Below are 17,610 nucleotides of genomic sequence, written 5' to 3'. Positions count from 1 at the left end.
CATAATACAAATTGTAAAATAAATAAGAGATTTCATTGCTGGAGTTCCAGACCCAGGATTTTAACAGAATGGAGACTGACTTTCTAATACTAGTGTGTCATCTTTTTCTTGTGCTAATCTGACTTTCTTAATCTGTTTTCTATGTAGCTATTTTCCTCTGAACCATTCTGGAAAGCCATAGCAGGAATATGGGTTTAACGTTGCTTTGAAAAATCTCATACAGTTGAAGTTCTGAGGATCCAAACTGATTAGTCAGCTTAATGCTAAATAAGCTACAAAGGCCAAACTTTTCAGCAAATATGCATTAGAATTTAGGTTCTGCCTTTACACATCTAAACAATGGCTGTGAATACTCAGCAGCTCTCGTCGAGGTCTTCGGTATTAAAAGATTGAGCTGGGTTAAGCAGTTCCAAGATAATGTTTTGTCACCCCTAAATATGACACAGTTGAGATGAAAAATCTATTGGTTGTGATTTTCAAACAGGAATGAGTTTCTGTGCTGTTCCATAGATTTTATAGACATTAGGGCTGGAAGGGACCTTGAAGATCATCGAGTCCAGCCCCCTGTCCCAGGGGCAGGAAGTCAGCTAGGGTCAAATGACCCCATCAAGATAAGCATCCAAGCATTAAGATAAGCATCCAAGAGTTCCCTGTTCCTTTAAGGCCACGTCAAGCCAAGAATCATCCCCATGAAACTAGACCTTCCCACTTGCTCCAACTTTATGCACACCTAAACCTGATAATAGGACAGTGTAGCTATGTAGAGAGGTTCTGAGCAGACACTCTGGTGCCACTGGCAGGTGGTCCCAAAAACAGGAGTGACCTCTTTGGGTTTTTCATTGACAGTCCTTGGCTTAGCAGGAAGGCTTAAGAGTTGCAGTGCAAAATGTGTAGAACAGGGAGAGAGAGAGAGCAAAGTGTATTTAAGCCATTTTTGTCTTTCCAGTCTTAGGCAGTTCTGAACATGAGGCTCCCTGCATATTTTAGACAACCCCACGCCCATCTGGATTACAGCAGCCTTCTCAGGTGCATTGCAGCACATCTTAAAATCCCTGCAGGCTGTGGTCGCACTATCAATATGCTCCTCTTGCCACCAGTATATCCTCTTCTGAAAGTGCTCGTGAGGGGTTCTCTTTCCATGCCTGCACTTGAGGAATCTTTCCCAATTGCAACCAGGGCTTTTAGAGCATTTTTACACCACTCCAGTCATTTAATATACCAAAGCAGGTGTAGAGGATCTCATTTTAGATACCCAAAGGTAGGCTAAGTGCCTGAGTAATACTGAACCAGCACAGAGCCCTGTCTTTGGGCTTGCTTACTGTGCTTAATTTTTATTAAAATAAAGGGTCCATTTGAGAGAGGAAATAAATGACTATGCAAAGCTGTAATCGTGTAATAGACATCACCATTAATAACAGCAACCTTGCTCTTGATACTTATTTGTATTACAGTAGCATTTATTAAGCTTAGTGTGCTAGGCACTTGCAAACAGTCCCTACCCCAGGGAGCTTTCAGTCTACATAGGCAAGGCAAAGAAAGTGTAGCAAGAGAAACAGAGGTACTGACAAGTAAAGCAATTTCCTTAGGGTAACACATCAGGCTGGCAGTACAGCCAGGATTTGAATCTTGATTTCCCAGTTTCCAGGCTACTTTCCTATGCCACACAAGGCTCTACCTCTCATGCTATGGGGTCACTCTGCCTTGCAGTTCAGCTCAAGGCCTTTTAAACTAAAGCTCTTGAAAATCAAGTCTCAAAGAAAAGCAAAGTGATGCCTTTAATTTAAAACTCAGTTTTTACATTTCTATTATATAATGTTTGTCTTGTCTCTTGTTTTTATTTAAAGATCTCTCGCCTCCAAAACCTGACAAAACTTCTCTGTGTCCGTGAGAGCTTTAAGTTAGTGCAACATATCTGCTATCTCCCTAATACTAGTTTTGAAGCACTTTGTGAGCAAAGTCAATTTCATGAGCAACTCCTTCACAGTGCTGAGCTAAGTGATCGCATTGTGACCAATGTAATTAATCACAATAGCATCTCTCAGGAACTCCAGGATATACTGATTGGAGATCCTACAAAACTCCGGTTGCAAATGGAATGGTAAGGCCACCTCAAGTTTTTATTTTTGCCCTATTATTTCATTCCTGAACTTCTCACAGTAGCTACTTACTTCCCTTTAATATTGCCTATGCTTTTTTTTAAGGTTTCAAGAAAATTTACCACAGATGGATTGCTTTCAAGATATTGCTCAATATGTGGCTACTATCAGTTCCATGGTGAACATCACTGAGAGTGCAACCGTTCCTGAAAAGAAAGGTAGTTTTACACAATCGCTATAAAACTTTGGGTTGTGAATGTGGTCACTCATTTAGTTGTTTCTGTTGACATTCCCTCAGCAAATGTTATCATGTGTCATGGAAACTAAGTGGGTAAAGCAAACAGGTGCTGTATCCGTTAGCTTTTATTTTTGTACTTTGCATAGTCTGACTTTCAGCTTCAGATAGCCCATTGACTGATATTTCTGGATCTAGCCAAAAAAAAGACCTGTTCTTTGAGCAGAGATGAACTGTGGCCCATGCTGGACCCAAAAGACATTGTTCCACAATCCCTACAGTTATCAAGGACAGTACCAGTTCCAATTTGTTGCATGACAAATATCCATGAAAGTTTAGACATATTTTATGTATGCCATATAGTTGTGCTACTGTCAGACAATGTGTATAATATCTGTTGGGTAAAATTGCTCGTTTTCCTGTACCCAGAATAATGTGAATAATATGCATGTATGTAATATTTAATTAAATGAAGAGAAAGGTACCATATCTTTTTTTTGTTTGTGTTAAAGAATTGTTAATGGATGTGTTTACAAATGTTGATGAGATGAAAGAAGAGCTCATAAATGAAACTGGAATGTCCACAGCAAGTATCAGTACTCTGATGGAAATACCTGTCCCAGAAAACACAACTCAGGTAAGCTTACTTCTGTTCGAGTTGAAGGTCCTGTTCATTTTCAGTTCATAGATAACTAATGTAAATCTAGGGGCTGCTCGTGAAGGCAGCTTGGGATATCTCCATTGTGGCACCATAGAGGTTGATATGTGGTTCCCATGGGTGACAAAGTAAGTAGCATTTTATAGATTGGAATAAACAACCAGAAGAGCTCTGTAAGCCAGTGCAGCTATTGAAGGACAAAACTGCATGGTTGTTTTTTTTTTCAGACTGACAGCCACTGGTGGGCACATCCTTTGTGATTACTTAGGCTCACAGTCATGAAAGTCAGATGGTCATGAAAGTCTAGTTGATTGTGGCTATGTCCACATTGTGGAGAAATGGTCACAATCCAAATGGGAATGAGTACCTTTTATCATTTGTGATGTTAGGAATTACAGAAGTATTAGGAATCCAAAATTACCTTCACAAATTGAATTTTCTACTCCAAGGATGAGCACATGTGCCTCAGTAACTTGGATAAATACAGCTACAAATGGTTCTTTGCTCAGTCACATCTAAGAGCATCATCACCATCTTGTCTGGATTCATCTAAACCTTGTCTTTGTCAGCAACTAGGAGAGGGAAACACCAACATTGTTTAAAACTGTGAAAACTGTGGCTAGGAACAGATGTTGAATTTGCCCCTGGACAAGTTGTGCCTGTATTTGTGCCAGAAGTATCCCAGGATTTGTGTGTACACACATTGCCCTTCTTATCCAGGTGTTGTGAACATCTGAATTCACTGCCACTTTTCTGCCACAGATTCAGTGATGCAGTCTTGAGATAACCATTCAGATGTGCTTTGTGATGTTCTGGGATAAACTGTTAGTATTTCTTATCCTGTGAACCTGTTTAGGATTTATCCTGGGACAATGAACATGGATGTCTGAGCAAATTATTTCATTTTGTCCCAGGATAAAATAGTTAATCCTGGGATAAATGCAGAGTCTGTTTGTAGCCTTTGGGTAACTCTCTACTATTTTACTTGGTCCCAGAAATAATGGGAAGAATCTTGTATTTCTCAGTTCTCAGCAATGCAAGAAGACATTGATGACGTGCTTATTGGAGAAGTCTAACCATTTACAAATCTGATTTTATTTTACGCATATACAGCTCATTTCTCAGATCCTCCAGTTGGAGTCATGTAATATCCACGCTACTGACCCAAAGCTAGAAGCAGTGACAAAGGAATTCTGCAATCTGTCTCTTCCCGAAAGGACTCGCCGGACTTACATCCTAGGGGTCACACTTTTACGACATTTAGATGTTTATAATTTCATGTATAAGGTTTGTGTTGAAATTGTAGAGTATTTTCTGTAGTTTTTATTAGCTGCCATGGTTAAGATTTTAAATGACATAAACAGGTGTACCTGCACTGGTGTGTTATGTTGATTATTTAAAGCTGGGCACAAAGTACCAGGGCTCAGCTTTCAGAAGTGCTTAAAGAATTTAGAAGTACTTGTCCCATTTATTTCCTATGGGACATTTGTTCCCAAGTAAACATGCTTTGAAAATCCCATAATCAGTACATTGGAATTAGTACTAGAATGTATGTGTGCAAGTCTGTATATGTACGTTTAGAATTACTGGCTTCTTTCTTTTCTCTCCTAGATGTTTTTCCCCAAAGAACTGCAGAAATCTGTAGAGAAGCTCTTGGACTTCCTGACAGAAATTAAAAAATTTAAAAACAAAGTGGCATCTGGTATATCTCCACTGTCAGAAGCAATTAATTCATTCAGAAACCTACAACAGTCTAGAAAAGTGGTCCTGTCTGAGGTGTGTGTTACTCTTAGGATGATCCTGAGGAAAAATGCCTTTGGAATAATTACACAGAGTTCTGTTATCCATAGAAACTATAAGTGTCTAGGGACATAGCTGTGGGTGCATAGGGAAATATCTGCAGGTTACCTCATTTCTTTTAAGATATTAGTGCCCTGGAGAAGAGTTTGCATGCAGCTAAATTCAATTAATTAAAGAACTTTTAAAGCTCTGTGTGTCTTTCCTTGCTGAAAAATACCTGATTTGTATTAACATAGGCAGCAAAGGGAAACTCCCATGATGGATTTGAGAAAGGGAAGGGGCATGGAACCTAGGATGCGGGAGATGTACGACGGTGGTGAAATGAGATAATGAGCAATGAGATGAAAGGAGACAGACAGCTGCATCGTAAAGGAAAAACTGTACAATAAAGGTCCGATACAAAGTCAACACCAGTCAGTGGAAACATTTCCATCAGCTTCAGTGAGATTAGAACCTGGCCCAATAGTGAAGTTTTCAAAAACGTATTTTTGGTGACTGTTAGGTTAAATATGAATAGAAATGTGGAGGACCAGTTTAGCATAGCTAAATTTTCGTGCATATTTTCTTGTATACCACATGCACTTTTTTCCCCCCAAAATCACCCCCCTGATTTGGGCTGTGTAGCTTAAGCATAGAAGCTGATTTTTCTGCCTGGAATAAAAGCACCCTGCTTTTTTCTGCTCCAAAATCAACTGCCAGGCAACGTCAGTGCCATTTCTATTCAGGCAGCTGAGGTTACCATTTGCCTTAATGGCTCATTGTTTTCACTCCTCAGGTGTTAGATGTGTTAGCTAACATTTCTTCTGGCAATTTTGCTTTCTGCTAGTTTCTTCTGGTCCCACTTCTATTTCACAGCCTTGCAGACTGTTTTACCTCTTTTCAAAATCGTAGATTCACCCATGAAGTCAGCCTTCAGCAGCAGCTAGGGTGTCAGCTTTTGGTTAAGTAAAAAAGGGAAGGTGAGTGAGCTGAAGATTAGGCTCTGTGCCTGCTCTGTGCAGCCATAATCCAGGGAAAACATTTGTTTTTTTCATTCTGCCTTTCCCAAAGCAAAATGCATGTATCTTATGTGGGGGTGTGTGGTATGCAACAAAATATTGTAGTTTATTGATTAGGACTACAAAATACTATAAACAATAAGTGACATAAGGTGTATATTACACATTCTTGGTCTGTTGTGGTGCTGCAACAGGTCAAGTGGTTCAAGCTCAATATGACTCCACACAATCTTTTTACAGCTGGCTTGTTTACTGCAGCTTATCCTCTAGAATTGTCTTATGGGCTCATTTTGAAGGAAGAAATGTACTATAAATATTATATCAGCCACCATTATAGATATTCAGCTGGATTTTTGAATGAAACAACATAAAAGTGAAGGCATACACTTCATTTTGTTTAAGACAAAGGAAAAACATGATTGCTAAACAGTTTTTAGAATAGGCAAATAGACTATAAGTTGTGCAAAGTTTAGGTTGTCCCTGTAACTAGGTGCATGGCTCAGGGGCTGAAGCCCAGCTGCAGGGGGGTTAGAAAGAGGACCCTGCCTGCCTAGGAGCCCTAGGTCAGCTGATAGGCATGATTGACTGGCCTTAGGGGAAGTTAAAAGCTCCTAAGGAGGTGGGGGTTGGACAGAAAAGACAGAGAGGAGGCTGCTATGCTGAAGGATAAGTACCACACCTGGGCTGCCTCTCTTCCAAGGTCTGAAGAAAGGCCATAGGTTTTGGTTGTGTTTATTGCCTTTTTCTTATGTTGTTACTTGCCTTGTTGTGGGGACAAGTGTTTCCCCTGCAAAATAAATGGAGTGGAACTGAGAGTTGACTGGATTTTATGAGCAAGCTGGCTCTTGGGTTGGGCTAAAGGAAGGGTAACCTACTACAGTTCTTTGTCTAATTAATAAAGTATTATAGGAGTTCAGTTCACTATTTAATATAGCACTATGAAAGCCTTATATTAATAATCATACAAGGTAAAATAGGTATCTAAGTAACACATAAGCCATCACAGCATTAAGCTAAATCTGCTCCTACTGAATTAAGTTATAAAACTATTATAGTGAGAACAAATTAAGCCAAAGCTGATAATGTTTTAAAATCTCATCCTGCAAGTGCTGTAGTTTGAGGAACTGGGATTGTGGCAGACTGTTTACTACTGGGATTATTTTTAGTAGCCACCTAACCTGGCAAGGATCCCTACATTGTTTCTAGGGATGGTTATTATCCAGCCTTGGTTCATTTCTTGTTATATCATTATACATGATCAGATCATAGAGGCAGACCTTATTCTATTTACTCAGAAGAATAATGACTGTTAAGATGGATGAGAGAGGGATGTTCAGCTCCAGACAAGAGATATCCAGCACTTCTTCTGAATGGACCCTCTTTGTTGATGTAGATCTGCCAACATCTAACATAGATCAATGCAGTAGCTTTAGCATTGATGGTATTAATTTATAAACTGTCATGCTAGATGGGTTCAGGTAGGCAAATTAAAGGTAAATACATTTCTAACCAAAAAAATCTGTAAAAAATATTTTATTTCTCTGTCTTCTTCTCTTCCCTACCTCCCTCTAAGTATGGTCCTTGTAAACGCATTTGTTTCTTTTTCTTTTTTTGTCCTATAGGCATTGTTTAAAACAAACAACATAACAATAACTAGTGGATCTTTTCAAACTTTTTCAAAAGTTCTCTGTAACCAGGAAATATCACCTCTGTTTTTTGAGTCCTGGTTTCCTGATTTTGATGATCCCAAAAGCAATAGTTCTACCCATGATGCTTATGTACAAAGCAAGATGAGGAAATACGGCATTCCACAGAATTCCAGTAAGTTTGGTTCCAGCTACAGCACACTATGAAGTATTTGCTCATTCAGAGGATATCATTAGACTTAGATATACATTTCAGTGCAAAACTGTAAGAGCTTGACCTGAGTGAAACTCTTTGGACAAAATCCTCTTTGTGGAAAAATGCAGATTCAGCGATATGAAACATTTTGCAAATGTGTGTTGATCAGGCCACGTTTTTCATTGTATTTCTTTTAAAGTCTCTAAAAACTTAAACTAGCCTGTTTCTATATTTAAAATCAGTGGTACTCAACTTTTCAGCCCCACGGGAGAGATGAATGGCATGGGGCCAATTCACAGGCCAGGTCCTGTTTGGGGTCAGTGTACAGGGTTAGGTCCTGTGTGTCCAGATTGGGCTTCATGGCACCCTGATCAGGCTCTACCCCTGGATGAGGCTCATCACCACCTTGGCTCAGTTTGGTAAACCCACATCAGGTCCCACGCTACCTGAACCAGGACCCTGCCTAGGTCAGGCCCCACACAGTAGGGCTATGCGATGTGATCTGACAGGCTCCCTATGATCTGGAAATCTGGCAGCAGGGGAGTAGCAAGTAGTGCAGCCATCATTACCCAAATGACAGTTTTCTGGACTTCTGGGGACCCAGCAGGCCAGGTGACACAGGTCTATGGGCTGGATCGAGGCCAGAGGGTGGGGTACCCCTGTTTTAAACAGTACTTTCCATTGACTGAAATGTACATTTATTGCAAAAATAGAACAAGCACTGTTTCTTAATTTTCTATGGTTTGGGATGGATAATGGACTGGAAAAAAATCTTTGTTTTTTGCCCAGGCTAGTATGGTTCTGATTCTGCAGTAACTATAAATTGAAATAATTAAGCTAACTTCAGCAGAAGTACAGTACCTATGAATTACAAGGGTGAGAGTGAGTTAACAGGCTTTCCTTATTAGAGCTGGTTGGTATTTTTTCAGACGGAAAGTTTTCATTGAAAATGGCCTTTTTCAAAAAATGAAAAAATTAGGAAAAATTTTTCCCAAGTGATTTGATTTTAAGAAAAGTGTTTTGAAGTGATTCCCTAACTTGTATAATTCTCTGCATACTGGGCACATCTGCGTGTTCACTTAATGCACCTTAGATACTGCAGATTTAGTTTTGTACTTGCCTAGTAAAATACTCACTAAATGCACAATAACTCAAGTTACTGTACAGTAGCACCTGTGCACGGTTATTTCGTGATGCTTCCTGCACATTAGCTTAATAACATGGCACAGTAGGCTATTAGTACATGTTTTAACCATGTTATTAGGCTAACGTGCAGTAAGCATCTTGTGTAGATGTGTACACTGAGAACCTCATTTATGGTAATTCAACATGTTGCTAAAAATACTGAAAATCAAAAAATGGTTGTTTTCAAACCTTGAGAAACAACCCCCCCTCATTATTTCCCCCATCCCCCTTTTATTTTTTAAATTAAAAGATAGAAATTTTTGAACACCTCTAACCTCTATATTTTAGTGACATATTTGTGCATTGATTCAGATCCTTGGCTGGTTTATTACACTATAGTTGTGATTCACTATTGCTTATACTGAAGTCAATGAAGCTATTCCAGCTTATGCCAGCTAAAGTCAGAGTTGCTTCTATGGCAGTGCCCAGAGGCAACATGGGAATGCCATTAAGCTAAGTCCTCTGTGCAGAAGGAACCAAAGAGAAGTTTTGCTTGAAGCCCATACCAGTCTAACATGGGCCTTTAATTGTATTGTGGGATATTATTTGATTACTTGATGTCACTGTTTGTGTGGAACATGATGTATTAGTTTGCATAGGACATCTTGGGGCAAAGCATCCCCATCACTTCCATTAGTGAAGAGGACTTGTATCTAGAAGATCCAGATGGAGACATGTGAAAAAAAGATTTCCAGTTAAATACAATGCTGAGCTATTGGAGCCAAACTCTTAACTGGTGTAATTCTGAAAAGCAGTGGTCACTTCAGTGGGGGTTTGGTGATATAAGCCAACTAAAGATTTGGTCCTCTCTATTTATGGGTGACTTATTTTCATTACACTTAAGCAGGAAAACTCAGGTTCTTTGAGCAAGTAATGTTGTGGCTTAATGCTTCAGCATCTCCCACATCCCTGATGAGCTGATTTTAGGGCTTGACAGGTCACTGTTTTTATCTTGATGTGCAGTTTTTCCAACTGTACTGACATTATTAGCTTCTCAGTTCACCAAACTCCATTTAACCTGAAAGCAGAAAATCTCTGCTGGTTCAATGAGACACTTGTTGTCTTGAGTTCAGCAGCAAGAAGCCTTGGGTGTGGATTAGTTTTGTCAAGACACATTATATCAGTCAGTGCACAGGGCTATGTAGTCATTCTTTGGCCAAAACAACAAAGTGGCCAGGCAACAAAATACACTGAGTAACTATTGTGTGCCTATTGTGTTTGTGGCCAGGCAACAAAATACACCGAGTAATATTGTGTGCCTATTGTGTTTATGTACTTTGCTTTTCTCTTTGCAGCATCATTCTGTTTAACTTTTTATCTGGATTTGACAAGTACCCCTACCGGAGCATTAATTTGGTCTTTCCTAAAACCAATGCTGCTTGGGAAGATTCTTTATGCACCAGATACCCCAGAAACTAGAGCAATCATGGAAAAGGTATGACACCACCATGAGAAGGCTTCTTGCTCAATGTCCAGAGAAGACTGGTGTTTTGGAGAAGCAGAAGAATTCCACTTTCTGCCCTCTCTGGAAGTCATTGATTTAATTGGAAAAGCCTTCTGGTTTTTCAGTGATTGATGATGCATTATTATGAGGCTTCACATCAGGTGTTATCCAAAGCCTCTGAGAAAATTTGAGACATTCAATAATGTAAATCAATCAGCAGCAAAGAATTATTTAATGCATTTAAATTTAATATGGGTCTCATCCACTTAGTGCAGGATTTTGGTTGGAGGCAGTAGAAAACTGAACCTGATCTAAACATCCCTATGGTTTTTTAGGTGTTTATACCTGGGGGTTCGGTTTGAGCCTATCACTATCTTTCAGAACTTGCTTTCCATGCCCTTTATATTTCTTTTTATTTGAAGGCACTATTTCCAAAGGGAATCCTGATCTCTGAGGGTGATGTCACATGTTCAACATTTATTAAGTGCACTTAAAACTCAGGGTCTTGTCACATGTTATACTTAGAATGTGTTTTATTTAGATCGTAGTCAGAAATACTGTAAGTTAAGAAGTTCTCTGAGAAGTCACATGGTAATGATTACTACAGTCTAACTAAAACATGTCCTAAGCTCTGGATCTGTTGAATACTCTCTGATGCACTTCAGTGTGCTGCAGGGTCTGGGACCATGATTCTTGGTCCCAGCCCTTCCACTGGAGCTGGTTCAAGGCTCTGGTGGAGTAGGATGGCTGGGCTTAACAATCACTTGTTGGCAGAGCTCCTGCTGAATTCAGTGAAAAGAGCATTTTGCCCCATAGGTTTTAGAAAGGCTGCAAATGCATAGGTCAATGCATGCAAAAGCCTTGAATAAATGCAGATAGGAAAAATCTTCCCCTGAAATCAGGTTATCTCATAACTACCTCCTGCAGGTTTTCTTGCATCTTATTCGGAAACTGCTGCTACTGGCCACTGTCAAGAACAAAATACTGTCTTAGAAGGGCCTCGGGTCTGTTTCAGTCATGTAATACTCATGTTCCTACACATCAAATGTGTTTCAAATGCTTTTCATGAAAAAATTAAGTGAGCAAAAGAAGCAGAAACAACTTATAAGCAACCAATTTGTGAATACAATAAAGTTCCATGAAACAATAAAGAGATAGCTCATAATAAAGAGTATTGAGGAGGTTTTGAATGGAAGGTTTTCTGTGCAAAAAGTCTTTGGCTACATCCAGTCACTTAGGGCACTTTTACATGTACGCTGAGGGTAGGGGGCACTTTAATTAGAGTGGCTCTGAGAGCTGCTCTAATTAAAGTGCCATAGCATCTCATGTATTGGCATCCCCATGCTTCAAAATGGTAGTGGGAGTGCTTGAACTAAACACTCCTGCTGCCATTTTGAAATGAGGGGACACTGATGCCCAAGATGTGGGAGGCTGCTGGACTTGATTTAATCAAGTGTGGACTTGATTATATCAAGTTTGCTCCAACGTGTTGTAATTACAGCACCTCGGAACACCCTCCCAGCGTATCTACAGGCACCTTAATGAGCATGAGTACCTTCCATTGACTCTGCTGGGACATGCTTTCCTTTCAGTCAAGACTGAAAGTAGTCATTCATCCTTATTAAGCATTCTGAGACTTCAGAAAAATTGGTGATTCAACCAAATTTTGGCTATTTATTAGCTAGATCAGGTTCTGAGCTCAATAATCTTGAATGGCCTCTAAGGGATTGTTTGGATGAGAAAAAGGGATTTGACTTTGATAAGTAGAACTTAACTTTCTTTCCTAAAAAGCTTAGCTGTAGAATTTTAAGGCCCTAAGTCAGCAAAGTGTTTGAGTACATGCCTAAATCTAGCTCTGTTCAGCAACGTACTTGAACTTTAAGCACCCATGTACTATATAAACAGTTTTACCTTCAGCACATGCAGAAGTGCTTTGCAGAATAGGGGCAGACTGTTGAAAAAGAGACTAAAGAAGGAAAGCTTGTTCAATATGTATAAGGTCATGGAAACATTAAGCTTTCTTGCAAATATCAAATGCCTAAGGTCACTGAACAACTGGATTTATTTGTATTTTTATTTGTGTTTGTTTTAAAAGTCTAATGCAACCCTGAAGCAGATAGCTGATCTAACAGAGATATCTCAGGAATGGATTGACAAGTCACCATTGATCATGAATTCACTGACTACGTTGAACCAAACAATTCCAGTTGTTAAGGTATCATCTCACAACTTACACAATTATCTTGTATCACAGGTAAAGAAAAAGGCTGAGGGCAGAACCTGAGTCACTAGCACTGTGACAATTCACATCAGTTGAGTAGCTGGCTTTCCAGGGTTTTTTGCCCTGTTCTCTTCTGCCCACGACTGTGATGTTTATGTGCATGTAATCAATACTTTTGACAATTATCTATTGACACCAGTATTTATAATGCACCCTCCTACCGAGACTGGGATGTTCCACCACCAATAAAAAATCCCTGCACTGAAAAAGGCATATTTTCCAGAGCAAATCCTTATTCTGAAATGATTAGCTTACAGAACATCCCTTAAAACTAACAGCATGTGAAGGCATGGCAGAGGTCCCTACAAAAGAGAGAATTTTCTTTAGTTAATTAATTCAACTACTTCCTGCTTGATGTCATAAACAAAGTTGAGTTGCTCCTTGTAATGCTTAGCCCAGCCAGAGACACCAAAGAAACTGTTGTCTTTGGAAAGCAGAAAAGCATCTCTAACATAAGAACTAAGTTTTCTCTTTGATATGCACATGAGAACCTAGAGGATGAAAGAATGCTATTCTGACTTTGTAATTCTGTGAAGAAAAACATTTAAATTTGAACATAAAACCTTTATATTCTTTCTTTTAGGAATGTATCTCTGCTTGAATACAAAAAGCTGAATTGCTTCTTGCCATTCTGCTTCCTTGCTTTGAGTCATTAATAGTAATTATTGTTTTCTTTTTGGTTAAGAATATCAAGCCTGGCTTTTTATACTCTTGGAACACAGAAGAATTATTAACACCTTTCTGTCACTGAAATTCACCATAGTAAATGTGACATAATTACATTTCTGGGAAATGCAGGAGGGAATAGATGAGGAGAAAGAACATTGATTTGTGGAATAATGAGTTGTTACACATTGCACTAAGCTACAATCTGATGAACTGAATTTCACTTATACTGCAGTTCCCTGTACACTGTGGTCAAACATTACACAGGGACCTTATGTGACAGAAGTTGCATCTACCCACACTTTAAGGCCAGTTGAGTGTCACTGATGTAAATGGGACACCAAAGGTCCTCTCCATTGACATCAAGGGTCACTGGATCAGGCTATTAGCTCGCTGACACCCTCACCTTTTCCACCATAGCTGGAAGTGATTGTAGAGTGTGGGGTGGTTGTGTAGACCCTCTGCAAAGGGGATGAATTCTGGCTGTTCTTTGTGACAGAGTGGATAATACAATGGAGTACAAATGAATACAGTAGGAATATGATGAATAAACTTCCTTAGTTTTTATAGTTAAGCCAACTTTTTCTTTTTGTCTTTTGATAGAATGCCCTGAAGAATCCATTTGTACAAGTTTTTATTAAGCTCATGGTGAAGCTGGATGCTGTTGAATTGTTGAGCCAAATAAATGAACTGGGTAAGCTGCTACCCATATTCCTCCCACTTTCGTATTAGTATTGGGAGCATCAGAGCTGTCAAACTGGATCATCCCATCAAAGAAAAGATTCCTGTTGGCCATGTCTGACAGTTCGGTGCAAGCCAAACTCATCCACAGGGCACATCACAGTGCATTTTATACTATGATGTTTGGGCTGAAAACAATCCTCCTGGATTGGTTAGAATGCTAGCATATGTTAATGTAAATGTGCCTCGTTTGCCCATGTAATGTATGGACAACAAAGATGGAATGAGACAGGAAGTCCTATTATCCCTGTTTTGCAGATGGCAAAATAAAGTACAGAGAGATTAGGTGATTTATCTTTGGTCACCTAGGACAATCTGTGGCAGGTTTGACCTTGAAGCTAGATCTCTTAAGTCAGGGAGCAGCAACCTTTTGCTGCCATTGGCTGGTGCTTCTGGCCTAGGCCCTGACAGGCCACAAATCTTTGCCTCTGCCCCAGTGGATGCTCTGAAGGCACAAAGCAGCATAGTAGGACCATGAGGATGCCTCCTTTGCTGCCTGCTGCTATTTCCCCAAGGTGTCATAGACTGGATCCAGTCTCTTCGTGGGCCAGATCTGGCCCACGGGCTGTAGGTTTCCAAGCCCTGAACTGGTCACAGTCCAGACTCTTAAGTCAATATCAACTTTATAAATGTCTCTTATGTAGATCTAGCATATAACATAAAACATATTTTCATGTGTGTACATGTAGACACCAGCATATTAGAAGTCTTTTAGCTGTGAGATTCCTAAAGGCAAACATCTACCAAAAAACCCCCCTCTCAACTAATAACATAGCAACATTTAAAGGATGCAGACAAAAGTGACAATTTTTACCTGATATGGCCACAGAAAGGAGGAGCTGCACTTCTGTCTGCAACCAAAGTGATCATGTAGTTAACTATGAACCCAGTACTATCTTTTTTAGACTTTCTCTAGCAAAATCGTGGGAAGTTTGTTATAGAATGCAATAAGTAAAGAATGAAAAAATTATTTCATGACATTAATAAATGTTTATTAATGTGTAGTTTTATGAAAATTAGGCTTTTGTCAAACACATTTTTATTTCACAAAAATGATCCTAAGTTTGGTTCGATAAAAGTAGCTGTGTTACGCTTAGTCTATTCTGGTGTGTTCAAGAGAAAGTTGGTGTAATCACACCTACAAGTACCTATATGGGGAAAAGATTTTCACCAGCAGCTGGCTTTTTAACTTAGTGCAAAAAGCCATAACAAGATCCACTGGTTGAAAGCTGTGGATCACCAAATTCAGTCTATAAGAAAAGTGCAAGTGAGTAACAGTGAAGATAAGTAACCACTGGAGCACCCTAGCTAGAAGTGAAGTGGATTCCCCATAACATGAAGTCTTTAAATCAAGACTGCATGCCTTTATAAAATAGATGCTTTTACTCAAATAGAACTTACAGGCTTGAGTCAAGGTTTACTGGATAAGGTTTTTATTGGCATTATGCAAGAGCTCACTTTAAAGTTTATAATGGCTTCTTCTGGACTTAAATTCTACGAGAGAGAATATTAGGAATTAAGTGTATTACTGTAAATGAGTACAGTAATTCTAAACGGAAAAAATATCAGTTAAAAAGGAATCTTTGCAGCAAATTGTGGCAATCTCCTTTGGTCAATGGAGGACAATGTTCAGGTGTAATTAAACCTCAAAATAGTTATTGGAAAGTCTGATTAGAGCTGTTTTTAATAGTTCATTAAATATTGTTCTGTAAAATCTTCAGGAGCAGACTTCGCTTAAAAGGAGTGAAATTGCCAATATTTTACCTATTATTCATAATCAAATGTAGAAACATAAGTCAATCGGTCAAATTAGATCTTGATGCAAAATATTGTTTCTTACTTTGCCATTCTTTTAAATGGTCTGTCATAAGGAAGATCACTGACCTATATTATATAAAGATTTATGGCTGAATGGGAAGCCTACCAGCAAAAAGCTGCAGTAGGAATGTGCCTAACAGCATGTCCCATATCTACCCTGACCACATTCCTTCTCCAGCCAGCAGTACTGATCCCTATTCTCAGTGGAGGAAGGTGACAGCGTCTTTCTGCCAATACAACTCTGGTTTATTTCAGCAGAGGGCCACATAGATTAGCAGTGAGGTTAGCCCCTTACCGCCAGTTTTAGGGCCATCACCATGCTGTGCACAGTGAGTTCTGTACTAATAGTCACCTGTTAAGTGTTATCACCCACCCTAACTAGCAGTAAAACCATAGCTCCTGTGGCAGCTGTTCCATATTAGTTACACTGCATTACATTGTCACCTTTTAAAACAGGCAGAAATCAGCAGTACCTTTATTGGCTGGATTAACAGGTCTAGTACACACATCCACATGACAGACTTAATGCTTACTTGATGTGCTTGGATAAAAAATATTCTCTCCTGAGCTAAAACAGATCAGCAGATGTGTCGATTATATAGAAAATCATTAGATGTGGAATGAATGGAGAACATCATACACAGTTTAAAAACCCCAACAGATTAGCAATAACTTCTGATTTAAGATGGCTGTCACATTCCATAGCTGGCATCCTCCCAAAAACAAACTCATGAGCGTGTTACAAATGATTAACATAAAAACTGGGTCAATAACATGCATTCATTGCACTGATAACTGCAGAACAATATTTTATGGTTAATGTTTAGATGGATTTTGTTGCATCATTATTAGCATTTACAGTATAATGATGTGATGGTGCTTTTGTTTCATTTTTTCCCCCAGATGATATCAGGTTGGAATTACAGAACAATGCTGACATCATCAGTCAGTTGAACGTGTTAGCCACCCTGGCTGCAAACATATCTGCCTGTGTGTCATTTGATCGTATTCAGGGAGCAAAAAATGTTGAGGAACTGGAAGCGGTAGCAAAAGAGCTCTTTCTGAGGAATGAACTTTTTGCAAGTAAGTGGTATGATTGGCTACAAAAATGCCTATATAAATTACCAGTAGCCCGTGTGGCTTTTAATGACTCAAATGCAATGTACAGAATTCTCTATCATAGCTATGGAGACTGCAAACTTGATCAAATGAAGCTCAGCCTTCAGCCAACCAAAAATAGCCATTTTATGTTTGGATCTGCATCCTTTGTGGGTCACATCTTTTTATTCCAGATGATAATGGAAGATTTAATGTGGGTAGCAATTATTGTCCTGGCAATTTGTCAGCTTTACTTTGTTGAACACCACTTGGAATCCCTTGGTAGATCACCAGACAGTTGTCTTTAATCAAGGGTTTTGAAGGTAAATAGGTATGTAAAGCAAGCAAGATAAGAGACAACACCTGACATTAGAAGTTCATAAGGCTCTCAAGTGCTGTAACAAGACAATAACCCAGTATTGCAAGAGATACATTTTAATAGAGGCATGAGGTTTCACTCAAACCTAGGTTGAAACAGATGAAGCTACAGCATAGATGAAAAAGGGTATCTTATCTGTGTTCTTGGTTTAGTTTTGAAAGGAATTAGAAAATCTTGACAAATGTCACTTTCCTGCAAGTCCTAGAATTATTAAATTTTATATTTCATAATTCAGTCACCATGATAAGTGTCTTCCTTTCTTCTGTGTGGAAAATCTTTTAGCCATAGCTTACATAAATGGATTTCCTGTACTCCTGTATAACTGGACTGGCCCAGGCTAACATTCTAAGGGATAGCCAGCACGGGTTT

General features: G+C 39.1%; 1 protein-coding gene across 1 annotated transcript in view; it reads left to right on the top strand.

Moving 5' to 3' along the window:
- ABCA12 (ATP binding cassette subfamily A member 12) overlaps window positions 1–17,610 on the top strand; it is a 130,036-nt gene that overhangs the window by 50,497 nt on the left and 61,929 nt on the right. The window contains exons 13-22 of the mRNA XM_019554537.1: window positions 1,845–2,098; window positions 2,202–2,314; window positions 2,844–2,968; window positions 4,103–4,276; window positions 4,601–4,765; window positions 7,410–7,608; window positions 10,110–10,249; window positions 12,354–12,473; window positions 13,809–13,899; window positions 16,668–16,847. Of these exons, the coding sequence (XP_019410082.1) occupies window positions 1,845–2,098; window positions 2,202–2,314; window positions 2,844–2,968; window positions 4,103–4,276; window positions 4,601–4,765; window positions 7,410–7,608; window positions 10,110–10,249; window positions 12,354–12,473; window positions 13,809–13,899; window positions 16,668–16,847 (1,561 nt within the window). The remainder of the gene's footprint in view (window positions 1–1,844; window positions 2,099–2,201; window positions 2,315–2,843; window positions 2,969–4,102; window positions 4,277–4,600; window positions 4,766–7,409; window positions 7,609–10,109; window positions 10,250–12,353; window positions 12,474–13,808; window positions 13,900–16,667; window positions 16,848–17,610) is intronic.

The sequence above is a fragment of the Crocodylus porosus genome, unplaced genomic scaffold (genome assembly GCF_001723895.1).
Source record: "Crocodylus porosus isolate Cpor-Errol unplaced genomic scaffold, CroPor_comp1, whole genome shotgun sequence".
NCBI lineage: Eukaryota > Metazoa > Chordata > Crocodylia > Crocodylidae > Crocodylus > Crocodylus porosus.
Note: the sequence above shows the minus strand (reverse complement) of the source record. Positions and strands in the feature narration are given on the sequence as shown.